Source organism: Accipiter gentilis, chromosome 26, assembly GCF_929443795.1.
Source record: "Accipiter gentilis chromosome 26, bAccGen1.1, whole genome shotgun sequence".
NCBI classification, from domain to species: Eukaryota; Metazoa; Chordata; class Aves; order Accipitriformes; family Accipitridae; genus Astur; species Astur gentilis.
In genome coordinates this window covers 3,460,665-3,484,567 of record NC_064905.1, presented here as the reverse complement: position 1 = coordinate 3,484,567, position 23,903 = coordinate 3,460,665, and the positions used below count along the sequence as shown (strand labels likewise).

At 47.7% G+C, this 23,903-nt stretch overlaps 2 protein-coding genes across 2 annotated transcripts in view; both read left to right on the top strand.

Moving 5' to 3' along the window:
- The window catches only part of MATR3 (matrin 3), a 1,017,354-nt gene that overhangs the window by 19,613 nt on the left and 973,838 nt on the right, over positions 1-23,903 (top strand). The gene's annotated exons all lie outside the window — the stretch shown is intronic.
- The window catches only part of FGF18 (fibroblast growth factor 18), a 74,241-nt gene that overhangs the window by 19,780 nt on the left and 30,558 nt on the right, over positions 1-23,903 (top strand). Inside the window, exon 3 of the mRNA XM_049829460.1 lies at positions 9,032-9,212. Coding sequence (XP_049685417.1) covers positions 9,032-9,212 — 181 coding nt within the window. The remainder of the gene's footprint in view (positions 1-9,031; positions 9,213-23,903) is intronic.

Sequence of the window (23,903 nt, the reverse complement as noted above, 5' to 3'; positions counted from 1 at the left end):
GAGACAAAATCACATGGATGAATGACAACTTTGAGTCAGGATTGCTGAGATCTCCTTAAACTGGTATCACAGATACCCTATGAGACCACAGGGCTGGACATTTTAAAGCTCTGTCCTGATCTTGTCTCCCAGTTTGGGAACCCCAGAAAGGACAACCAGAGTTACTGTCAAATGTGCGTCGCAGCGGGTCCATCTGCTACATGGAGGATCTCAGTTTTCCCCTCGAGACCTCGGTCGACTGATGGTCGGCCAACGGTCGGAGCTGCAGAACTGAGCACCTGCAGATCCCTTTGGGTATGTGGGGACCTGCAGTGACCCTTCGAAATCGTCCTGGGGGAGATGAGGTGCCAAAGCTGGAGTGGTCACATCTGCGTGGCGTCGGGTGGCTTCAGGCCGGACCTTCCTTCCAGCGCCGACCTCCCTCGCAAGCCCTGGGCAGCGGCTTTGGAAGGCGACGTTTTGCCAGTCACAGTGGACCACCCAGTTCTGATAAGGGCAATTTAGAAAGGAAGGGGAAGATTGTGAAAAGAGGGGCAAAGGGGCACAAAGGGAAGAAAAAAAAACCCCCACCGCTGAACAAAAATGAAGATCAAGACCACTGTTAAACACACTGCCTGCGAGGGAGGTCTCCACCGTGCCTTTTCTAATCTAGAGCCAGCAAGGATTGTATTAACAGCTTCAACGCAATGGAACAAATTAATCCCTGATGTAATTGAAATCGGTGAGGTCTCACAATAGGTGAGTTTGACCCAGTGGGATAGAAATAGAACAAGTATTGGAATGAAGGCGTGAAATGAAGTCACACTGTTCAGCCATTGGTATTTCATTCCTAGAAACAAAGGCCAGACAAATGCAGAGAATACATGGCTCTGCTGGGCATGGTTGAAAGCTGCTCAATAATATCAAGCTTTGAAGGGATATTTCTGTCTGGAGAGGAAGTATATAGCAGAGATATAACAAGCATTAAAAAGAAAGAATGACAAAGAAAGAAAGGAAGAAAGAAAAGGCCCTGCTTGCTCGTTGCCTGATTGATAGCTATAGTAAAATAATACCATCCCTGAATTTAAAAAAAAGATACACGCAACTGGAGAAAAATAAGAAAAAGAATTAAGGTCTGAATTATATTCCGGAGAATCAAAACTGTCAAGAGCTCGTGGCGAGAGGCGGCGTCCTGCAGATACCCCTGCAGCCAAGATGCACGGGGCTGATTTCCTTTGGTTAGCCCAGGTAGCGGGAGCTTGTCCCACTGGGAAAGAGGTGCCTTTTGGTGCTGGGAGGTGGCTTGGTCCTGGCCCCTTCGGCGCTGCTGCACCACGGCACGACGCAGGCTCCTGCGGGGAGGGGAGGTGGGCGCCGGAGGGGTGGGCTCCCTCTTGGAGACCGCTGAGCTGCTGTTGCTCACGGTAATGATATTAATAATGTGACCTGGGGGCTGCAGCCAGGGACCTGGTTCTGAATCGGTGAGAATGGGCAGATGCAGGTGGGGATGCGGAGGACGGGGTGCTGGAGCCCGTTTGAGAGGGCTGCATTGCAGCGCTTCGGCAACGCTCTCGTGCCGGGCTTTGCGCCGGCAGGCAGCGCTGGCTGGAGGTTCCTTCCCCTCCTCTGGTTGCACGCGAGTACAGCTGGGGTTTTAAAAGTCATTAATCAAGGCTGAAACTCTGCTCTTCCCCAGACTGAACCATTTCCCAGGGTGGAACGAGTTTAAAATGTCACCATCTCACAAATGGTGCGTTTTCACAGTTCTGGCTGAGGCTCACTCCATCATCAAAAGGAGAAATTTGGTTTTCTCAAAGGCGGCATCATCTTTCCCTAGAAAATGGCCAAATACTGACTGATGGGCCATAAAACATTCGTTTCCTCAAACTCTCTCAGGTTCCAGTTTTTTTGGCACTCCCTCCTGCCTTCCTCATGGTTTTTCATACCAGGCTCAGTAACAGTGCTGTCTGCCATCCGCGGGTCGGTGGACACGTTGCTTTAGGGGAGCTGGATAGCAGTGGTACATGGCTTGGAAAGCCGGCGGGATCTCGGGGAGATGCTGGGGAGTTTGGCTGAGCAAGAGCCCTGTTTCTCAGGGGCTGTGTGTTTCAGAGAGAACGAAGGTCTGACGCTGCCCAAGGAGACTTAATGTATGGCTTCTCTGAATGCAGCAGGCAGCTCTCTGGAGAAAAGGAGGCTCCGCTTGCAGAGCAGTTTTTGGATCCAAGTATGTGTCACCTCGCTGAGCTGTATGTCCCCTCTTCCAAGCCCTGGAAACATCGTCTCCTTGGGTCTTGTTTAACATTTCTGAAATCCAAAGGGACGGGCAGGCTCGACCCCCTCATCACCCCATTTCCTTCTCCTTTCCAGCTCCATCCCTATATGCACTTCACTTAGTGCATTAAACAAAGAGCAAACATCCTTGAATTTCATGTACTGCAGCAACTTGAAAGTGCTCAAGTCAAAGAAATGAGGGGCTCAATTTCAGAGCGTATCTCTGCAGGAGTGGGGAGAGCTCTGGGTTTCTCCCTGTGATGGGCTGATGTCTCCTGCATGGGCCCAAGCCGAGGGAGAGCTTTTGGCACCCATCCTCGGTGCGGGCAGGAGCTCCTCTGCGACGAGGGCGGGTGTGGAAGGGGAGGTGGAGGTGGTCTGGTGCTTGGCTTTCTTCCTTTCCCAGCATGGTGAAATGGAGGTTGGGGAGAGAGGGGAGAAAGGGAATAGCCTGAACACATCGCAAGGAGAAGCACAAGCAGGAAAAGTATTATTCAAGCCGGAGGATGCTGTTGGTACAAGAATCAACAGATGTAAACTGGATGTAAATATACGAGATAGAAAATTAAGGCAGAGAATATTAGGGAAGTGTTTCTGAAACAGCCTTCTAAGGAAGCAAAGACAAAAAATGGTTCATGACTTGATCTATGAATGGGCTATAGAGTGGTACAGCTCTTGTGGAGCGAGATCTTTTGGCATTTTGGGTTTTAAATAGGACATTCATGCTTGTCCAATGAAATATTTTTTCCCACCAAAAAAATAATATCAAAAAGCATTTGAAGTGAAATACTTTGTAAATGCCATTGGTGGAGTCTTTTGCGGAGACTCATGTCTGCATCTTTTTGAACAACCACTTCCATGGTGCACTGTCTTGCCTTTTCTCACAGTGTGTCCTGGAGGGTACACAGTCATCATCCAAGGTGACATCTACCAAGACTGAGAGTGCATCTTAGGTTTTTGGATATTTATTTTTCAAGGAAAAAATATTTTTCTGTGGAGAGCAGGAAGAAACAAACACCACAACAAAGGTCTAAGTTCTGTTATTTTGAAAGGCGCGGTTACATTTGTGCAATTCTGACGCTGTCATGCTGTAGCCTCTCTCCCGTTGGATGCATAGAGATTCACTCCAAAGTACCCTTTCCCTTTGCTCCGGGTTCCTGCTGCGCATCTGAATATAGAGCCGCTTTGTGTTAGATGAATTTCCAAATGTGCTTCTAAGCCCGAAGAAGTGAACGTGTCAAAGCAGCGCACATCCATTTCTGTCTGACTTTGAACTAGGCTCTGTAAGGTAACAATATCCTGGCGATGGATTGACTTTGCAGTTAAGAGGAGGAAAAAGAAGCAAACGAGTGCATTGTGTTTCACTGTATGTCGAGGATGGCTGTCATGGTGAGCTAGCAAATCCTGCTGTAATTGGCATAGAGGAATTTTTCCAAAGTCATGGAAGCAAAGTGGTTTGTTACTTGCCTTTGCGGACTTGAGAGAGATCTGTCTTGGATATCCTCTTGTTGACCTTATTGAGTTAACTTTCATGTGTTTAGAAGGTCATGGAGAAAATCATTAATATTCGTTTGATTTGATGGCTGAAAGGTAATAAGTATTTCCTGCTTATCAGATGGGGTTTGAAAGGACTTTGAATAGCTTGATTTGTTTATCTTTTGCAATCGGTACGGCCCTTAAGGAGAGGGATTTTGTATTCCTAGTTCAGTTTTGGGAACGACATATGATTTGCTCTCTAATGAGGCTTGGAGGCTCTGTAGGATGAAAAGCAAAAACCCAGGAAATTCTGAAGTCCAGCTCTCAGCTAACTTGGCCATGCTGTGGGCCTTGGACATCTCATGCTGTAACGCTTTATGACATGAACAATAACAGATTAACATCCCCTTTTACTGGAAAGCTCAAAATAGAAAATTCGAAGTGCGTAGAGGTTGGTTGGATGGAAAACCAAATCCCGTAAACATGGCTTGGCACCGCGAGGGTTTCATTGACCTTGGCAGGGCTGCGATTGCTTTCCGTTGACAGCCAGGCATCGGTGTTCGCAGACATGTGTCACAAGCTTGTGTAGGACTAACATCGCAGTGCTGCTGTCAGAGGCTTTTGCCGTTCTTGAGCATTTCTTGGATTACTTAATGGTGAAACCTTAGGCTGCATCAGCAAAATGGTCTTTCCCTCGCCCTCTGTCTGGGATTTAACAAATAGGAGAGTCATTCTTTAAGCTGAAGGATTGTTGTAAAGCCATTTAAAATGAAATCCACTCATTGTTTGAGAATCATTTGGCAAAAAAAAGCACTTGAAAATCTCCCAGTGTGGGCACTCTGAAGACAGATGTCGTTTCTGATTTCTGTGTCTCTTTGGAAAGGAGGTAGGACTAAATGCACCTACCTTGAATGATTGGGCAAGTACCACAGAGAGGAGGGAGAACTTCTTTTCAGCTGTCAGGCATTTCTGATGCATTCAGTGAGGCATTTCTGGTGCATCAGTTGCTTGAGGTGATGGTTGTTTTTAACAGGAGTGGTGGTTATTACCTTGCATAAGCTCTGTGTTGCCAACTGTATTTTTAGGATGTCTTTGTACCTGTATATCATCACTGAAAGATGTAGTGATAAATAAATAATAAATGGATGAGGAACTGATTGAAAAGACAAAGAGGGGAAGAATAAAAATGAAACCAAATTTGATGCTCTGTTTTATTGACCGTGATTTTGCAGACTACAAACCGTTGGCAAAGAATGAGATGAGTTATGTGAAACCCACTACCCTGAGTTGCTGAAGTTGTCCTGCATAGGCAGTGGCCCATACCAGTTGGATAGGTTTGCAAAATAGACCACAATGCAACCCCGAATCTCACGAATACGCTGGAGGAGATAAAGTAATGCAGGAAATCCTTTTCCTGTCCCTAGAGAGTGTCCCACAGGGCACATTGCTGGTCGGGAGCTAGAAGGTGCAACCAGCCGTTCATTTTGAGGACCTGTTGTGCTGAACTCTGGATCCAGAGTCTGTAGGTTTTACTACCTACAGCATGGATGCGTGGATGATCAGATTGAAAGGCAAAAAAAAAAAAAAGGTGGTCATTTTGTGTATGATATTTTTATATGCGGTAATAACATATAGTAAAAAAAAAAAAAAGATTTCCTTTTGCTTTGGTGAACAGAAGTCAAGCCCTTAAGGTTTCAAGTGCGGCTGGAACTTAAAGATGTTTCTGCATTCATTTTTGTGTGGTCGTGATTGCTACGGAAATGTATTTGGGGGTGGATGGACTTGGTCTTAGGTGACCTTCCTGAGCGAGTGTTGGCCATCAGTTACCGAAGGAGGCATATGTTACTAATTTTTTTGAGATTTATGAAAGAGAGTCTCTCTTATGGTATATATAAATGGACTTTCTTATCTCAGTAAAGTTATCTGCTTGAAGGAATATACTCTTTAGGGGAGGGATATTGTGAGAATGGATTTCAGCAATGATCAAATAGGTTTTATCTCGTGAAATTGACACCGCATGAAATTTTATTTTGGAGTATTGATAGTCTCTGCTGCGGGCCAGATGCAGCCCAGGCTGGCACGGCTAATTCACCTTGGCCACGCTCCAGCAGAGCATCCTGTTTCAACAGAGTGGTTAAGCGTGTGCTTATCTTTGAGCAGGCAGCTAAATCCTGGTGGTTTCACTGCTGCTCTGGACCACGGCTTCTTGACCAGGGGACAGGTCAGCTGCAAGCAGAACCTGGAGCACGTTCGTCCTCCAGGATTTCTTTCCCTGGGTTAGAGCTGGACCTGTCACTGCAGAAGCGATGGGGTGATACGTGCTTGGGCTGACTTTATTTCAGGAGTCGGTGTCTCCTGCCGATCCCCGCGTCAGGCTGCTGCTGGGCTTGGAGAAGGTGTTGGGCTTGTGGGTGATGCCAGCCCGGCCCTCGGCTGGGGGAGGAAGAGACGTCGTCGCCCGGGGCTGCAGCGTGCCCTTCTTACGACAGGAGGAGGTGCTGCGTTAGCTGATTTTGGGCAGGAGAACCGTGACAAACATGCGCCGGAGGGTTTGTGGCATGTTGGGAGCTGACCACGGCGCAGGATGGCTCCATGGGCGCTCCAGAGTCCATGCAGGCACTGCGGCTACGGGCTGCGGCTGCTGCGGTGTGAGTGCTCAAGAGACAATTAAGAGAGAGAGTTAAAACATGTTTTGGAAAACAGATTGCCTTTTCTGTTTGAAGTTTCCAAGAAGGCAAAGCAACCTGCCCTTCCCCCCGCTTCAGATCCCACCTGTTTTGTTTTTTTTTCCTAGAAAAATGTGAAATTCATTAACATGTGGTGAAAGCAATGTAATGACGTCATCTTGATTTAAAATCTGTTTTAAATCTTAAAATGATGGAGCCGGAATCTTAACTGCAAATAGCCTTGCTTTTGTGGGTACGAGGCAGACTGTCAACATTACTTGAACATCTCTGGTTTTAGTCGTTTAGCATACTTCGCAACCATATCACTTGAAAGCAAGAAGAGATGCAGGAAGAAAAAAAAGAAATTAATATTATTCGTGCCAAAAGCCAAGTCCTGCTTGCTGTTCTCAGACATAGCCGCGGTGCCTTGGGAGAGGAGAGCGAGCAGAGCCTGGCTCCGTGACAGCCAGGAGCTCCGTCAGCATCCCGTGGTACCCTCCCGGCAGGTGCCGTGGCTGCTTCTCCTCTCGCGTCCTCAGCTTTGGGTCACGGCTTCTTGCTGCACTGTTTTCTGAGAGCGGGAAATATTGCTACGATTAATTGTGTAATTCTTGTCTGTCACCCCTGTCGTCACCTTGAATGTCTGTTTAGACCCAGCATTGCCCCGAGTGTCCTTTTGCTCAGCCTGTGCGGTTAGCTCCTGCAGTCTCCTCCTGACTTCTGACAGTAAAAGAAGAGAGTTAAATTGCTTTCTCTCCTAGGACTTGGGATTCAAATAGCATAATCCCAGCATTTAATAAGGGCAGCAAAGGCGATCCCACAATATCCCTGTGAACCTCATTGCTGTTGCCACTGTGCTGAATATAATGTTTTTGTTTGGGTTGCTTAGTGAAGCTCTGGTGCTACGCAGCACTGCCGGCCCGAAGTTTTCCTCCTGCTGCTGATCTGTGTGTCTACTTGATAATTCAAAATGCTAAAAAGTTCTCTTGAGGTTTTGACTTTCAGGGAGTATTTGGCTTCAAAACATTTGCTGGTATGAGATGACACATGCAGGAGGCTGAAGTGGGGCTGTTTTGCGCGCAGTGGCCACTTGCTCTTATGTGTTTTAGCCTGCAATTGACCTGAATGAGGATTTATTGACCCTTTTTCATTTGCATTCCCAGCTCCATCCCTACATCAATATATCAGAACACTGTTGCTTGCAGGCTAGGGGGAAAAGCATGCTGTAGTGGGAATGTGTTAGAAGAAGCAGTAACTCTGCTAGGTGTAGTTTTTCCTCTGCCAGTCCCAAACGTAGGCATCATTGAATTCCCATGTGATTCTTATTTTGTCTCTTATATGCAAGTGGTACACAGCATTAGCGCTCACCAACAACGAGTAGACTTTGAATGGTCTTTGTCTTGGTCAAATTAAAAATTGCCAATTGTGCAGTGGTTTTGTGTGTGTGCCACTTGATAATCTTTTGGTTTCCAAATGATTTATTGTCCTGTGAAGGGAGGAGCCTGCCACCAAAATATTGTCCATCTGTCAGCTCGGAGTGGGCAGTGTGGATGTTGTGGTGCAAATGCTCTCGGGGACAGATCGCGGAGCGATTTCTGGCCTTTTGTATTGTTTGGGTGTGAAGTGCTTTTGGGCATGTGCTGCCCGGGCTCCCCTTTGGGAGAGCATCTTGAGAACGCCCGGGTTGTCTGGTCCTCTGGCCTTGGGCAAGGCATGGGTGACTCTGGAAGCAAAAGCAGGAATCCTGTTTTGGTGTTTCTTGGGAACAGTTAAGATAGGAAACAAGATCTGCAGAGAAGGGCAGATGTGTCCAAGAAAGTTTCTGGTAATATTTTAAGGCTGTAGTGAACTACGGTTAATTTAATCCATTGGCCAGAAAAAAAACAGATGAAGTGGCTTGAGTGATCAGACCCCTGCTGATAATGGCCTCGCAGCTGGACGTGCTGGTTTGGCTCTCGCTGGTCCTCGTGATCTCTCCCCAAGCCGTGGCCCCGTTGAGGCAGACATAGACGCATCCGTAGACGGCCACCAATGAACTGGCTTCGTTGAAAAGCCGAGCTGGCAAAAAAGTTAGGCTGAAGAGTGCCCATGTACACATGACACTTTCGTTGTAGTAGATTTTATGCCTGTGCAAAGCTAGAGTCCAGTCTGCTAATGTCAGCATAAATAGATTTTTCCCTTGACTTCTTCCCTGCAGTTAATCCAGGGAATCAATGCAGCTGCTGAAGGTGAAGCACGAATTCTCTAAAATGGAGTTGTCCATCCCCTTTTTCCCATACATGTCTGTGTAACCTGGTAGAGGTTACGTATATGCAAAGGAGAGCCTGATTTATGGCCAGCATGGCTGACGGGGATTAAATCAAAGCAGGACCGAGCAGAAGTTTTTACTCAAAAAACCCCCGGAGTTTGATTGTAAAAACCCAGGTTTGGTTTACTGTTGAGAGCCAGCTCTGGCTAGAATTACATGTTGAGTGCCTGATACCGCGGCCGCAGCTGTCAAGTAAAGGGCAGCCAAATCCGAGTCCTTTTGCGCCACGTGCCCGTTGGCAGGTTGGCGTGCAGTCTTTCTGTCCAAGATGCTTCTTTTGTTTCATGGCCTGTTCTCTTCTCTCTCCTTGCTCCCCATCCGCTCTCAGATGTTTGCTGCCGAGGAGAATGTAGATTTTCGGATACACGTGGAGAACCAGACGCGAGCGAGGGACGACGTGAGCAGGAAGCAGCTTCGGCTCTATCAGCTCTACAGCAGGACAAGTGGGAAACACATCCAAGTGCTCGGCAGGAGGATCAGTGCCAAAGGAGAAGATGGAGATAAATATGGTAAGAATATTTACTGGGATGCCCCAGACTCCAGGTCAAAGGCTTTAATCCTGCTTGTTGGGCTGAGAACCTCTTGGGATAAAAATAAGAGCAGCAATAAAAAAACAGGATAAAAGGGGGGAAAAAAACCCCTTTCCAGGTTAAGAACAGGGGATTTGTTGTATTGGAGCAGGCTGTCAGCCTGGCTCCCAGCTGCAGGCAGTTCCCGCAGTAGTGTCATGCCCCAATTTGTTAGTGTATGATGGTGCTTGAAGAGAAAAATCTTTTTCTGCCCAATGGATGAGCTCGCAGTGTGTCTGCTGTAATTCATAAATGATACCCAGGTTGGTGATTGGGGATGTTCTTTCTCCAGGAACTATGGGCTTGAGTTTGGGTGAATCCAGCGCTTCAATGAAGCACTCTCATCTTTCAAGGCAAGGGCAGGGGAAGATATTTGACTTGAGCTGAAACTAAGCAGACTTTGGAGCTTTTCTGCCCCAGAGCTTAAATTGAATCTCGGGGCACGTGGATCCTGCAGGAACGCAAATAATTGAACTTGTCCCAGGCTGACAGCATGTTCAGCTATTCTCATTGTGATTTGCACACAAGCAACATGCTAGAAATGCGGCAAGCAGGCTGAATTATGAAAAAACTCTGTAATTCTGGTACATTTTGAGATGGTTGCGGCAGAGATACTTTTGCTCAAGTTGGTCGCTGGAAGGATTTTAGGGCTGTTCAGAGAACTGGTCCTTTTTCTCTTACGGATGTAGAGCCCCGTGCGTTCATGTGTGGCTGCAGAAGCGTGTGCATGCATTGGCTAGCATGCACGTTCATGTGAGGTTGCCTTCCTGGGCAGCCCGGGTGAGGTGGTGGTGGGCTACGATGATGGCAGGTCAAAATCCGGGAGCGGTTGTTCCCTCGGGGAGCTTTGGGCAGGATGAGGTACGCGCCGTGCCTAGCATGGAGGGCAGCTACCGCTGCTGCCAACGCGGGCAGAGGAGCAGGGTGAGCTGTGCCGTGGGAGGTGACGGCTCAAAATCACCTGGCTGGAGTGAAATGAACCCCCGTGGCTGTTGCGTAGAGTCACCCAATCTCTCAGAGAAAGCCCTGCCCGAGGTCTCATCAACCTTGTCCTTTGTCATTCCCAAATTCCCAGATAAAACAGGAGTGGAAAGTGCCACTTGGCTGCTAATTATTGTGTCATTTTATTGCATTCATCCTCTTAAGGTTTGATATGTAAACTAGTCGCTGCGTGCTCGCTGCTGGCTTCCCAGGAAACGCTCTCACCCGCAGTGACTGTCAGGTAACGTGATGTGGTTTTCCTCTCCATAAAAGAAGGCAGCATTTACAGTGGGGTGCAGCAGGGAAGTGTGCCCGTGAGCAGCTGACAAGTGCTAATTTATGTGTCAAAGCCCATCTTGTCCCCTTCATACATATGCAATCGTGTCTGAACAACAAATCCTCGCGCAGGAGCGTGCCCGTGACCGGTGGCGATGCCGCACGATTGCGAAGCCCGAGATTTCCCATCCGGGGAGCTCCCCGGTGCCTGTGTCGCTGCTCGCCACCAAATCCTCTCCGCTCCTGGTTGCCGGCGTCCTTCTAACAACCCGGAGTGCTCTGGCCGTGGAGGCCGTTTGCTGAGCCCCCCGTCTGCTCCCTCCCCCGCGCCTCCTAATAAAACTCCTCGATGCGTCAAGCTGCAAAGCCTTCCCATCCCTAGCCGTGCTGAAAGGTTATGGAAATCTGTTCATCATCTTGCTTGGCGCGGGAACACTTAGAGCATGATAATCGGGGAGACAGTGAGGTGGGACATGGAGGTCCAGGATGTGACCACGCAGAGCTCCTAGCTGTGATAATGAAGGGGGGAGAGATGTCAGAGTTACTGAAGTGAGAACCATCTGTGTTACAGCCAAAACTGGATACAAAGGCAATGACACAGGATTCATTATGTGCCGGGAACCCCTCCCCCTGAGGCATTATTATGGAGTAACCTTTGATCAAGACCAGAGAGAGGCTTAAACCAGGTCTGGGGATCTCAACAGTTGCAAACTTTTGATCCACATCTCCCATCTTGCTGGTCGGATCTGCCTCTGAAGGAGGACACCTTTCCTCTCGTGCAGCAGATGGCTGTTTTTCCTCCTGCCCTTTTTCTCTTCTTCCCTTTTTTACTGCCTCTGCGCGCTGGCACGGTGAGTCAGAGCCAGGCTGAGCACGGGGGAGTGCCCAGCTCCTCTCTTGGCTATGTCGCCCTTGCAGACGGTGCCGACTCCCACAGCTTCTCCACTGCCTTAACCCTGTCCCCACTGACAGGGGAGGTGATGGTGGAGGTGATGGGGATTGATGTCCTAAGGATTACAGCGTGGCGAAGGCCTTGGGAGGATGGGCAAGTGCCAATGTCTGAGAAAAGGCAAGAGATGTGGGAAGAGGTGCCTGTGAGCTGGCTCCAGCCCCGAATTCTCCCAACAACTCAGTCCCATTAAGAGAAAATAACGTTAGGCAAGGGCAGCACCGACTCGGTCTTAATGTGGGAAGCTCTGTCCAGTGCTGTGGCTGGGGCTAAGGTCCACAGTGCTCATCACCAGCAATTAGCACTAGCCAGTTTTGACGATGGAGGAGCTAATAACATTTTAGCACCTCTTTCCCCTCTTCTCCCATACAAACTGGTTAAAAAACAATGTCCAAGTGAAGAGATGCTTTTTTTAATCTCCCCCCCCCCCCCCCCCCCCGCCTTTTTTTTTCTCCTTGCACATACACAGCTTCCAAATGGCTGGTGTGGGAGGGTTGTCCTGCCTTTGAAGGGAGGTTAGTTTTATTGCAAGCTTTTATTGACTTCTGTAAAACTTCTCACCTCTTGGTGCAAGAGAATGCCCAGAAAAGAGGGAAGGTGGCAGATCTCAGGCACCGAATCGCTCCTTTCCAGGCAGCCACCATGTATACAGCAAAATGACCAGCCAGCCCTGGTTCAGGGAGAGAAGATACTGCAGGGCTGGGGGAATCTGGCTGGAGGAAGCCCCCTTGAATGTTTTATACGGGTCTGCAAATGGCATGTGCAAGGAAAAATGCATGCTCTGCAATGCATAGTTTTGCTGGCATAATAATTCCGGTATATAATTTTTGGTTTATGCATTCTTCGGGGCCAAGATCTGGCCCCATGTGTCAAATTATTAAATGGCAAATTAAGTCAGTTAATAGAATTAATTGAGTCGATGTAATCCTTTTAATCAGATGGATCTGTTCCCTTCTCAGATGAATTAGAATCCATTAACAGATAAGTCAATTATTGGACTAAATTAAATCTAATAATAATGCCTGCTGCTCACAGCAACACTAATTAATCTAAATACACTTACCTATCTCCCAAGGTTGTGGGTTTTTTTTAAGGCTTAATTGATGTTCCTAAAGTGCCCTGAGATCTTTAGATAACAGACGATCTATGTGAGCAAAATATTATCTCTTAACAGACTATAAACTAATTAAAAGTCTGATCTATTTACAGATTGCATTTTTACTTTAATCTCTTCAACCTATTCTTCTGAAGGAGTTTGCACTGGCCCAGAAAAACAATATTCCTGTTCTAAGCTTATTATTACTTTACAGGTTCCTAAGTGGTCCTTTCATTCAGAAAATGAAAGGGGGAAGGAGAAAAAACAACCATTAAAGTGCTGACAAAAAAAAGAAAAGGACCTGGAACCTTTATATTCTACCTCCGATAAATGGTACAGATAGGGAAGAGAGGGATCAGTGACCTGAAACCTTAGATCCTTTCATTTATTTTCATTTCACAAAAGGCAGAAGACATTCTATCCTGTTTGTTCACGATCTTTGTATCCGGCGCAGTTGGGGAGACAGAGCTCTCTTGGTTGGGTGAAGGCATTTTTTGCCTCATTTGTATTTCACAGCCATGTGATTTTCGTTTTAATTTGTCCCTGGCTACTGCTGTCCTGCGAGGCGATGAGAGGTGATAGCCATCAGGAGAGAGGCGAGGGGGGGGTGAGAGCTCTTCGGGCTTGCCCTCTCTGTGGAGGTAACTCTTATTTGCGGCGAGCGCTTGGGTGTCCTGACGGCCGGGATGAGGCATATGTAGGTAGGTTATTAGTCAGTGCGTTCCAGGTTGCTATCCAGGGGTATTTTGGCCGTTGACCTAGTCTATCACAGTTTAAAAAAAAAACCCTTTGGGCCCCCTAGAAGGTTATAAACCTTCTCGTTTATAAGCCTTCTCGTTTATAAACCTTCTAGCCTACAGCATGGGAGGCTTTGTTTGAGGACACCCCGCACAACGGGCAGCGTACAGGTATGACATCTCTCCCGCTCAGCGTCCCAGCGCCGCCAGCGTTCCCAGCCAGCCCGAGCGGTGGACCCTGAGCCAGTGAAGTCCTCTCGGAGACTCCCCCCGAGTTCAGTGGGGTTTAGCTCAGGACTCAAGAGATGCCCCTGAGACGGGACGTCTGGGGGGGTTAACAAAGCGTGGGTTTGCTAGCAGGCTGTCAACAAATCTGGGGGCAGGCGGACCAAGGAGGAAAACAAATTCAAGAGGTGGTGCGCCTGCACGATGCCAGGCATTACCTCCACGTGTGACGGGCGTTCCCGGTACAGAACGTCACGCCCTGTACAGATGTGCGTTTTTGGGTGGTTCGGGGAAAGCGAGGAGCCCGGGGAGACGTGTTCCTCCTTCCTGGGGCCACCCCAGCCTGGGCGATGTGCTCTGCAGCTTGCAGTCCCCGCCTTCTGTTCTAGCTGGAGCTTCCCAGAGATGCCAGTGGACAAGCCCACGGAGAGCACATTACAGCTGTCTAGACATCAGCCACACTCCATCCCGCCAGAGATTTCATTTGTGGTAGAAGTGGGCTCTGTTCCATGAGGAGGTGTAATATGTGTGGAAAATATTATTATAGCAAAATAGCCTCCTTTAATTGACTCTAAATTTTGCAGGATTCCTTCCTAGGTTTGGGTAATCCTGTGCTCTCCAGAATTAATGAGCTGACATAGCACTTCTTCGGGTTTGGCAGCCTGACAGCTAATTTAGAACTCCCTAAACTCATTTCACTAATGACTCCCATTTGTTCTATCTCAAAGCCTGGAAACAAATGCGAAATACCAGTGCCATTGTCCCATCTTTAGCAAGTCATTCTTTCCCCTCAGTATTTCTGGCACCTTAACAGCAAGCTGCCTTGGGAAACCTGATTAACCCTTTCCCTTCCTAGAATAGCTAAAATAAATGTTGATCCCCCTCCTGGGAAGATCGGGAAGAAAAAACTAAACTTGTTGTGGCTGGAAGGCGCAGAATTAACCTGCCAGAAAGACGGGAGGTGCAGCCCAAGTAGTAATTTGGGTTAGTTAAATATAGCTGTATTTCCACAGGCTGGACATTCAGAAACCTGCTTTTCTTCCCAGGAACCAGGTATGTGCAAAGGGGCTGTCCGTCCTGGTGCAGCTCAGCCCGATACCCCGCGTGAACTGTGATTTGCTTTATAATTTATTCCGCTGAACCATCAGGATGGCTGTTTCCTATTTAAACGATGTATCGCTGCCTCTAGTCTCTTCCCATTACAGTTTTGACATGACAACAAGACAAATAATTTTTTTAAAAGACCTTTTATCTTCTAAACCATTTATTTTCACTTACTTAGCCCAGGGGCAGAGCTGACCTCAGCGTAAGGGATGATCATTCACCATGGCAGCTGTACAGTCATATGGGTCCTGGGGACTGGCCTGAGCCGGAGAAGCCTTCGCCGTCCAGCTGCTGTGTTGTGGCTCTGGTTCCCCCCCCCCTCCTTCTTGCTCAACATCCCCTGATTGCTTTTTTTTTAATTTTAATTTTTTTTTTTTTTTTCCCTTAAAATGTCTCCGCTTCTCATCTGCAGTGGGGCAGTGGCAAAGTTTTCCTTGGAAAGCAGACGTGGGGATGAACCGACGGGCGAGAGCCGGCTCGCTGCTTTGTTGAACCACGCGCGGGGCGGCTGGAGCTCCCGGGCTGCGCTGGGCGGTGAGGAGCCTCGGCTGCCCTCACCTTCCCGGCGACTCTGAAGGGTTCGGCAGCCATTTGAAATGCGCTCTAAGCATCGTATACGAACCGTCTGTACATTTAAGGCAATTTTAGTTTTTGTTCTGCCATATTCTGCGCCTGTGTCAGGGTTGGGGAAAGCTCTGCTTAGGTGGGATGAGAAGTTTGGGAAGAGGAATCCAAGCCTTTTGCTTTTGGATTCGTGACAAACCTTTTTCAAATGATGTATTTGTTGCCAATTTCCTTTACTTTTGGTTTTGATACCTGCTACTCCGAACTCCCGCTGCGGCCAGCTTCACACCTGAAGTTCAGCTCTTTCTGCAGTGGTCTCTGTTTTGTACCTGTAGTAACAGCAGCAGCTGTTGTTTATTCTTCCTCTGACACTACAGTGATTTTTTTATTTCCCTACTATTGGACCTTGAGATAGCTTAGAGAGCCTTGACTTTCACGGAGGAAAAAGCCAAACAAACCATCTTTTAGCTCTGTGTCCAAACTTCAGGCCTCCGTAATCACCGATCAGGGTTTGGAAAACATAGGCCTGTCTGTCAGTAAATATTAGGGACCCAGAAATAACAAGGAGAAGTAATTTAGAGGTCTGCTGATAATTTGTCATTTTTAATTTCTGTGTGGAGTGGAAAGTCAGCTACAAAGTGAAAAATCTTTATTTTCATGCAAGTCATAAAAGGGTTTTTGTTAACAGTTTGTGTGTGTATATAATTCCGTGCTGTGATTTAAGTGTTCCCATTAGAAATGCAGAATAGGAAATAGGATCCCATCTGTGAGCAATTTAAGAGGAAGTGAGACAATGGAGTCGATTGCTGCTTCAGTTTAGATAATCAATACAAATATTATTAGTATAGTGATTTATCTTCTGAGACACTTTATGAAAATGTGAATGCCAGACCCTGAAGACAGGTCAATATGATATTATCTGTTCCTGCCTTGCTGTGATTACGTTTTTTTTCCCATGAAGCTCAAGCAGCTGCTTTGCTAAATCTTCTTCCCTGGCTATGATGAAATAACACAGAAACAAAGTTAGGGCTTCCCTTTCTCCTCCGTGATTCTGAAAACACACTGTGCATATCAGTACAAAGATTACTTTTATCTGAAATTGGTACCTGGGGACTGCTGGGTGGATACCGGGAGATTATCTTTAAGGTCCCTTCCAACCCAAATCATTCTGTGATTTTATGATTTATGATGAAGTTCTGGAAGAAGTTTGCATAATTTTAAATATATTTCTAGGCCATGAGTGATTCTGTGCACAAATGCTATTGTGGTATCTGAGGTTTTCCCATATCTAAGCATTCGGCCAGCCGTGAATTCAAGTCCATTCTTGGGAAGCAATTAAAAGTACCCTGTGAATTGGCAAATAGTCTATATTTCTGAAAGGGTTGTTTGATTGCTTTTACTTTGGAGAGGGGAGAAGGAAAACATCGTCAACAAATAGTCTTGTAAATTTTGGCTTTGGTGTACATTACCGTGCATGTTGTCAGGAGGCTGCTGAGATTTGTCCTTCATGAGAAACCTTTGGGGGAAGTGAAAAATGTAAATAAATCTATTAAGAACATGCCTAATTAGAGACAGGGGGGGAAATTCAAAGCTTGGTGTGTAAAGAGCACACTTCTGCTTGAAGATAACATGGGATCTCGCCAGGTTGCTGTTTGAGAGACCTAAAGTCAGTAGCTTGCTTTGCTGGAGACTTCATGTTGGTCTGGAGCATCTCCTGCACTCCACGTTGCCCAGGTTAGGTGGTGGGACACTGAGGCTGGACTCTAGACAGGGGAAAGAGAAGGACCTTTGCTCCTCACGTATAACGAAGCAGCACGAATTTCATCCTCTCAATCTCCTCGTGTGTTCCTCCCTCATCTCCAAAACAAGGGTTGCACCATTCTCTCACCTCGTATGTGTGCTGTCAGGATAAAAGCATTGCAAATGGAGAGATGCCGAAGAGACGGTGGTAACGGAGACCACATTGGTAGCCTGGTTGGAAGTAATTATTTGGTGTTTTTAGGTGCTGTGAGACCATGCCTGTTGTCAGGTTGGGGTTTCCTCAAGAAAGGTGTTAGACTTTATAAAAAAATAAGGCACTTTAATTGCTCAGATTTCACCTCAGCTCTTTTAAAAACCAGATAGTCAGGAATTTCCGCAGCTGCGAGGTGGAGCACAGCAAACATTAACAACGCCAGTAGCATTGCGTGGCCGTCTGGAAGAGGAGGGAAGAGCCCGGTCCCCTACAAAACGGCACCGAGCCTCAGGCTCAGCGGAAAGGTGAAAAATAATGAAGCTCCGAAGAAGAGAAATTGCTGATGCATGACGCTTGGAAATCTGGAAGAGTCCAAAAAGTGAGCTGAAAATACCCCCCAAAAAATGACTATCTGTGGCTTGAACAAAATAGTGTCCGATCAGCATTCAGAAACCGCTGAATTCAGGCCGTTCCAATACTGGCATTTTCCAGACTGCTTGCCAGTCGGATGCAGAGGAGAACACGTGTAGAGCGTCTGCGGTCTCAGCGCTCGCAAGAAGGGGAAGGCGAGCTGGAAGTTAAGGGAGTGAGAAGGCCCCATAAAAAAAAACACTATTTTTTTCTTACTGTGAGGAAGAGAGGGGGTATTGGGGTTGGAGGGAGATGGTCGCGTGGCTGCACTCTGTAAGCATCCCTTTTAATGAGCTGTGCCAGCAATAAATAGTGCACGCTTTGGTCCCCAATGAATTTTAAGTATTTTCAGAATGCCCGTAACAGACAATTCATGCTTTTATGGTGACATAGGAGCTGAGACCTTCTAAATGTCTCCCAAGCTTTGTGTCCCCGACTTTGCTGTAGTCACTTTGGGGATGTGCCTGTCCTTTGCTGATGCTGCCTGGAGTAGTTGAGCTTGAAGAATCACTGGGTAATGTTCAGATTTATTCTACCCTCATCTCTGAGAGCTGAAATGAGCGCCTGAAAGGCCTTCTCCTCCTCTGTGCTCACAGCTGCCAAAAAGGGCGCCTTTTTTCCCAGAGCAATAAGAAAAAAACCCCTGCCATCTGCCGTGACCCTGCCGCCTTCTAGCTGTAACGAGTTTTGGTTCTTCTCCAGCAAGCAGTTTCCCAGCGATCACAACTGGATGGCAGCTGTGCTGGCTGGAAGGGTCTGGCCCCAGGTAGAGCCGTGGAGAGGAGTACTTGTTCTCTGACACTGCTCGGCTGCTTCTGTTCCTCGTTCAAGAGCTGGGCTGGTGGGATGGAGGAGGAGCAGATGTTGCGCCTGAGCAGCGTGATGGTGACACAAGCCATTGGCCTTTGAGCATATGGTAGGCGACATACGCTTGGGATCCTGGCTTCAAGTTGGCATGGCTGGTATGGTTTGGTTTCTACCGATGTTCTCAAGTGCTTTTGGAAGGACAAGCAGAAGAGGAAACGGGTGGTCAGATGTGAGAGGGGAGCTCTAGCAGCAGGGGACATCACCCACGGCTGCTGGAGGTGGTGAAGACCTCGGTGTGGAGAAGCAGCAGGAAAGGGCTAAGAATAGGATGGCATGTAAACACCAGATAAATCTAAAAAAAATCATGTCTAACTGGCCTCAATGCTTGGCCAGGGACAGCCATGAGGCTCCCAGTGTGTCCATGCCCCGCCGTGTGGTGTGGGCGTCACCGCAAAACCCTTGTTACCGCTCTGGCAGATTTTTGCAGGGGCGAGTGCTGAAGCAGACTGAGGGGTGCTTTGGGTTCCTAGTTTCACATCACACGTTGTGTCAAGGCAGAGGGTGAACTCTGCAGCTGCTGAAAGCTGGTCTTGTCCTGTTGGGATCAGTGACATTGTCCCAGGTTCCAGTAGCAAAAGAGCTTGCCTAAAGGTAACTTCAGTATAAATCTCAAATAATGTTTTTGCTGGTTGCGTGGAGGGATCACAGGGCTGGAGCTCTGTTACAACTGAGGCCCGATTATCCTCTTTCTTACACTCATGAAACTCCACCAACGTTAGCAGAGCCATTCCTGGAGCTCCTGTGTGAGACTGAAAGGAGATTAAGTGCCCAGCAGTGCCTCCCATTCCTCTTGTGTCTTGCACCTTTGTTAAGACCTTGCATTTCAAACCATTTTAGCCGGTGGGAGGCAAATCAAAGCTGTTAGGTTTTAGCCGGTGACAATGGTAGGGTGCTGCGTGGTGTGCCCAGCCCCTTGCCTTTGTGCAACATTTGCTCAGCAGTGATCCTTGCTTTATTTCATTTGCTTCTGCATCTGCATTTGTAACCATTTTTTTCAAGTTTCTGACTGGTGAGTCATTACGAGTAAATAGGCAAAAGGATATTGACTTTACACCTATTAATTTGGGGGTGCTAACAAGGAAATGTCAGAGCTGTAGTTACTGGGTGAATTGTTCCACCCGGGAGGACTGGAGGAGAGGAGATAAAAAGCATTGCAGAGAAACTGCACTTTCGTTTCTAGCTACTAGCCTTGGTTCTTCTTGCAACCATAATGAGTTTGGGTGAACATTTGATGTTCACTATTGCTGTAACCTGTTCTGAGCTTCACCAGGATTTTCTAGTGCTGGAACTATTCGACCTGTGTGGGTACGAGACGAAGCTAAGATCCTAATTAGAAGATGCTAAATATGTTCGCTCAGAAGTGAGGTGCCCTTTACGGCGGGCTGGTGGAACAAACCCTTCTTCCTGCGGCATATGCGAGTGCGGGGCGGCGGATGAGTCAGGACGCGTGTCGCTGCCGGTGCTCGCATGCTGCGCGTGTGCTGCGCTCGGGAGGGGAGTTAGAGACATGTAGTAGCTTTAATATAGCTAGTATAGGTACCGACAGCAGCGGGCAGCAGCGGTGTGGGGTGCCCTTTAGGTAAATATGGATCAGTGCGGCTCCGTGGACTGTGGCTGCAGGGACAGCTCATGGTCGTGGCCATGGGCAGCTCGCTCCTGCTGCGGTCTGCTCTCAGTTTTGCTGGTGCTGGGCCCAAGTCAGTTGCGGATGTGTCTGTCCCTCTCCAGCCGCATCTCTGATGCAGTGACCGTGCACCCTTAGGTGTGCTGAAATCAAGACAAGGATGTCAGCTTTCTTGGGAAGAGCAACCAGGGGAGCTGGAGCACAGCTAAGGAGCAATGGTCTCTAGCCCTGATGGTCCTGCTCTGAGCAGAGGGATGAGCTGGATGACCTCTGGAGAGCCTTCCCAGCCTAAATCATTTTGTGATTCGGTGAGGGTCTTTCAACACTGATTGTCAGAAAGGAACCGGCAGATAAAGTCATCAATGACCCTTTGCTTTGAAGGCAGTGGTTCTCCTTTGGAGGCATTCAGTGGGACCCTTAGGAAGTGTCTTTTCGTGGTTTGTCCCTTCCTTTTCTCGTTGTGATTTTTGTATTGAGATTTTTAAGAATTTACATTACTTAAAAAATTGGACGTAGGCAAAGTTTTCCATTCTACCGCTTTAGTCCTTCTGCCCTTTCCTTTGGCTTGGGGTGACCCACTTATGTCTGTAAAGATGGTACCATCTGCACAAAGGGCATATAAACTGTAGTTAATCTTAAAAGGTGCGTGCTGCGGAGCGGAGAGGCACACTTTGTACCAGTGCAATAACCAATTATCATCTCTACTCCTTTCCGGACATGAATCTGGTTTACTGTGTACTTTGAGTGGAAGGAGGGAGTCCCCAGTCCTGCTGTATCCCATGTCAGGCTCCCTTTCACCAGCTCCTGCTCTGCGGCTGTGACTTCCAGCCTCGCTCTTCCTCCTTGGTGCCTGACCTGGCTGCAGCCAGTATCTGTCTCTCAGCAGGAGGAATCTGAGGAAACGCGCAAACTTCAGCTCCTGGGGCTAAATTGTTGTGCTCTGTAACAGCAAACTGTGTTGAACTAATTGACAGCCAGCTTTAAACGTACCCCGATCAAGCAAATACATTGATTTATTTTTTCCTCTCTTACCGAGTGTTAAGCGGCTTCCAGCTTGGTTTCCTCCCCAAGAACTGGATAACTCATCTATTGTGTAGTAAAACTGATGGGCAGTTTTGACCTCTATACAATCCTTTCAGTATGTTGAGGGAGGAAGGAGTTTCTTATACTCGTATGAATGTTTGACCACCTAAAAAAAGCAAAACAAAAAAAGCCCAACCCAAAACCACACACAACAACAAAAGATGATCCATTTTCTCTGGATGTCTTTGAAAGAAGCTTAGTTTAGAGACAGACTGAAGAGAAAGGCTATTGATTTTGTTTGACCTCCAAACAGACTGCGGTCAGTATATTTTCCCTGTTGGAAGCGGTTCAGGGCTCTGAATTTCCATGTCAGCGTTTGTATTCTGAAGTGCACTGGAGCTTTTGCTGCTTCTTCAATAAATATCAAGCTGTAGGGAAAGGTAGTGCTTATATATATGTATTTCCCTCTGGATCTGCCCTACCTTTCTTTTTCTTTCTTATATAACTCGGTCGCGTTGCTGATTAAGCATTTACAAGTCCTTTTCACTGAACATCATGCAGGTTAGTGGCTTAAGCCAGGACTACAGGCAAGGTTTGTAATTGCCGTCTTGCTTTTTCCAGTGCTGAGCCGGGTCCTTTCCCAGCCTCTTGCCTGCACCAGCACCCGTTGCCATACCTGGTGCGAGGAGAGAGATGCCTTCCTGTAGACAGTAATAAACCCTCTAAAAAACACCGTCCCCTCTTCTACCCTGATTATTCTCAACCTCTACATAGGAAAGCCTTACTGGTTTGCACTTAGTCTCCTGCAGTGAAACAGAATATTCTGTTTGGTGGCTCCCATAGTTCTGGAAATGCTCTGCTCGGTACAGGTTTGCATAGTTTTGTAGATGTTCTTGTAAAATGGCTTATGACAACTGACGTGTCCTTTCTCTGGCAAATGCCTGTCAAAGAGTGGCTTCAAGGGATGGAAATACCTGTAGGATGTGTTGATTGTCAGGTTTCTAAACAAACTTTTCAGAGCTCCTTTGAGACGAGGCGTACCAGTCGGCATCTCTCCATGCCGAGGTGTTGACTGCATTATCTCCTCCTAATTTAACAATAATGCTTCACATGGTGTGTTTTTGGTTTGTATGCTTCCGCCCACTTTGTGGCAAATTCAACACAGCAAGTTTGCTGCTGTCGGCACATCAAAGGGCCTGATAAACAGGCCGTGGTGTAATCAAGCTGTAGGCAGAGGGTTGCTGATGGTGGATAACAGTTCCTGAGCTCCCCTGTTGGCTTTGGCAGCATGACCTTCATTTCTAACTCACATGGACAGATGTTTCTCTTGGTCCTAATGCTGTGACCCCTTCTTTAGAGAAAGGGGTGGTCTTCATTGCCATTGCCAGCCTCACGTCTGCTTCTAGATGTGTTTTGGGGCAGGGTGGAGGCTGCTGGTACGGATGCATGAGAGCCTGCAACGTAGGTGGTCTGCTGACAATTATACAGCGTCAGTTTCTAACTTAAGCGCTTAATTTCCCAGACAGTAATAGCCCACTGCATCCCTAAAAAATAATGGTGGAAGATGTATTTGCGCAGCCTGTGCCAAGTCAGGCTGAGGTTGCAGCCTGTGTTGGGCGTGTAACTCTAGTGACTCCCTGGAGCAGGACTTTAAGGGTTCCCTAGAACTTTTCTTGCTGTCTTTAGCCCCAACCCCCCTCTCCCTAAATCGGAATATTCAGTTATATTAATGCTTTGCAAATGGCTCAGCAAACGCCTCCGAGAGTGGTGAGAAAGAGAGACCTGTAACTGTTAAACCTCTGCACAAACATGAAGGCAAGGAGCCGGTGGATGGAGATCGTGGAAGGTGATGACCTTGCTCCCGGCCATCCCCAGCCCCGGGCAGGGCATGAGCCTGCCCAGCGCTGCCCAGCAGAGCCCAGCACCGTTTGCCCTGCGTGGCCCCATGGCTGGAGCTGCTGGAGGTCGGTCCCACGGGTGCTGCCCGTCGGCCTCCCCACCTGCCCAGCCACACTAGGTGCTCATGTCTACCCCGGGTACCAGCGCTGCTAATTACCCCTCGGCTCCAGTTCCCAAGGCCTGCATGGCAAGTGGTCCCCCCCCGTTTGCACTGGGCCATTGGGCAGAAGAGGGTGATGCAGAGGGGCTGCCATGCTGTCTGGGATGATTTAGTAATAAGTATTAGTAACACAGCAATAATATTCATCAACCTGCTACTTGTCTTGGGAGTAAGTAGTCCTGGGCTTGCAGTCTGAGCACAGACTGGTCTGTTTAGGTATTGCCCACCTCAAGGTTATCATGAAGCTTTCCTGATTAATAAGCAGAAAGATTTGCCAGAGCCCTGAGCAGCAGCTGATGTATCAGTAAAACATGTAGCTTGAAACGTAGGTAGTCACTGGGAAAGCAGCAGTGCTATATGTTACCATATTGCAATGGCTTCCATAGGTGGTCCCCGGTACATTGTGATGGTGGATCAGGAATATGACAGTTTCTTGTTAACGATCTAAATCAAAAACTAAGCACGCGTAGAAAAGCAAAGATGTCCTTGTGTTTGAAGTGCCTGTAATCTGTTTCTAAGAGCTGGGTACCAAAATATCCCTTTGATTCTCAAAGGTAATTGTACCTCTTAATTAGCTGGAGAAAAAAAAACCCCACAGCCTGAGATCTTGCTATATAAATTATAATTAACCCCTTGGCACTGGAAGTTGAGATTTCCTGCCCCCGAGCACAAATGCAAAACGCATTAGCAGCACTTAACGTCAGGCACTCTCGCCCACCGCAGCCGAGGGGTCAGCTTGCTACCCCATAAATACTGCTGCA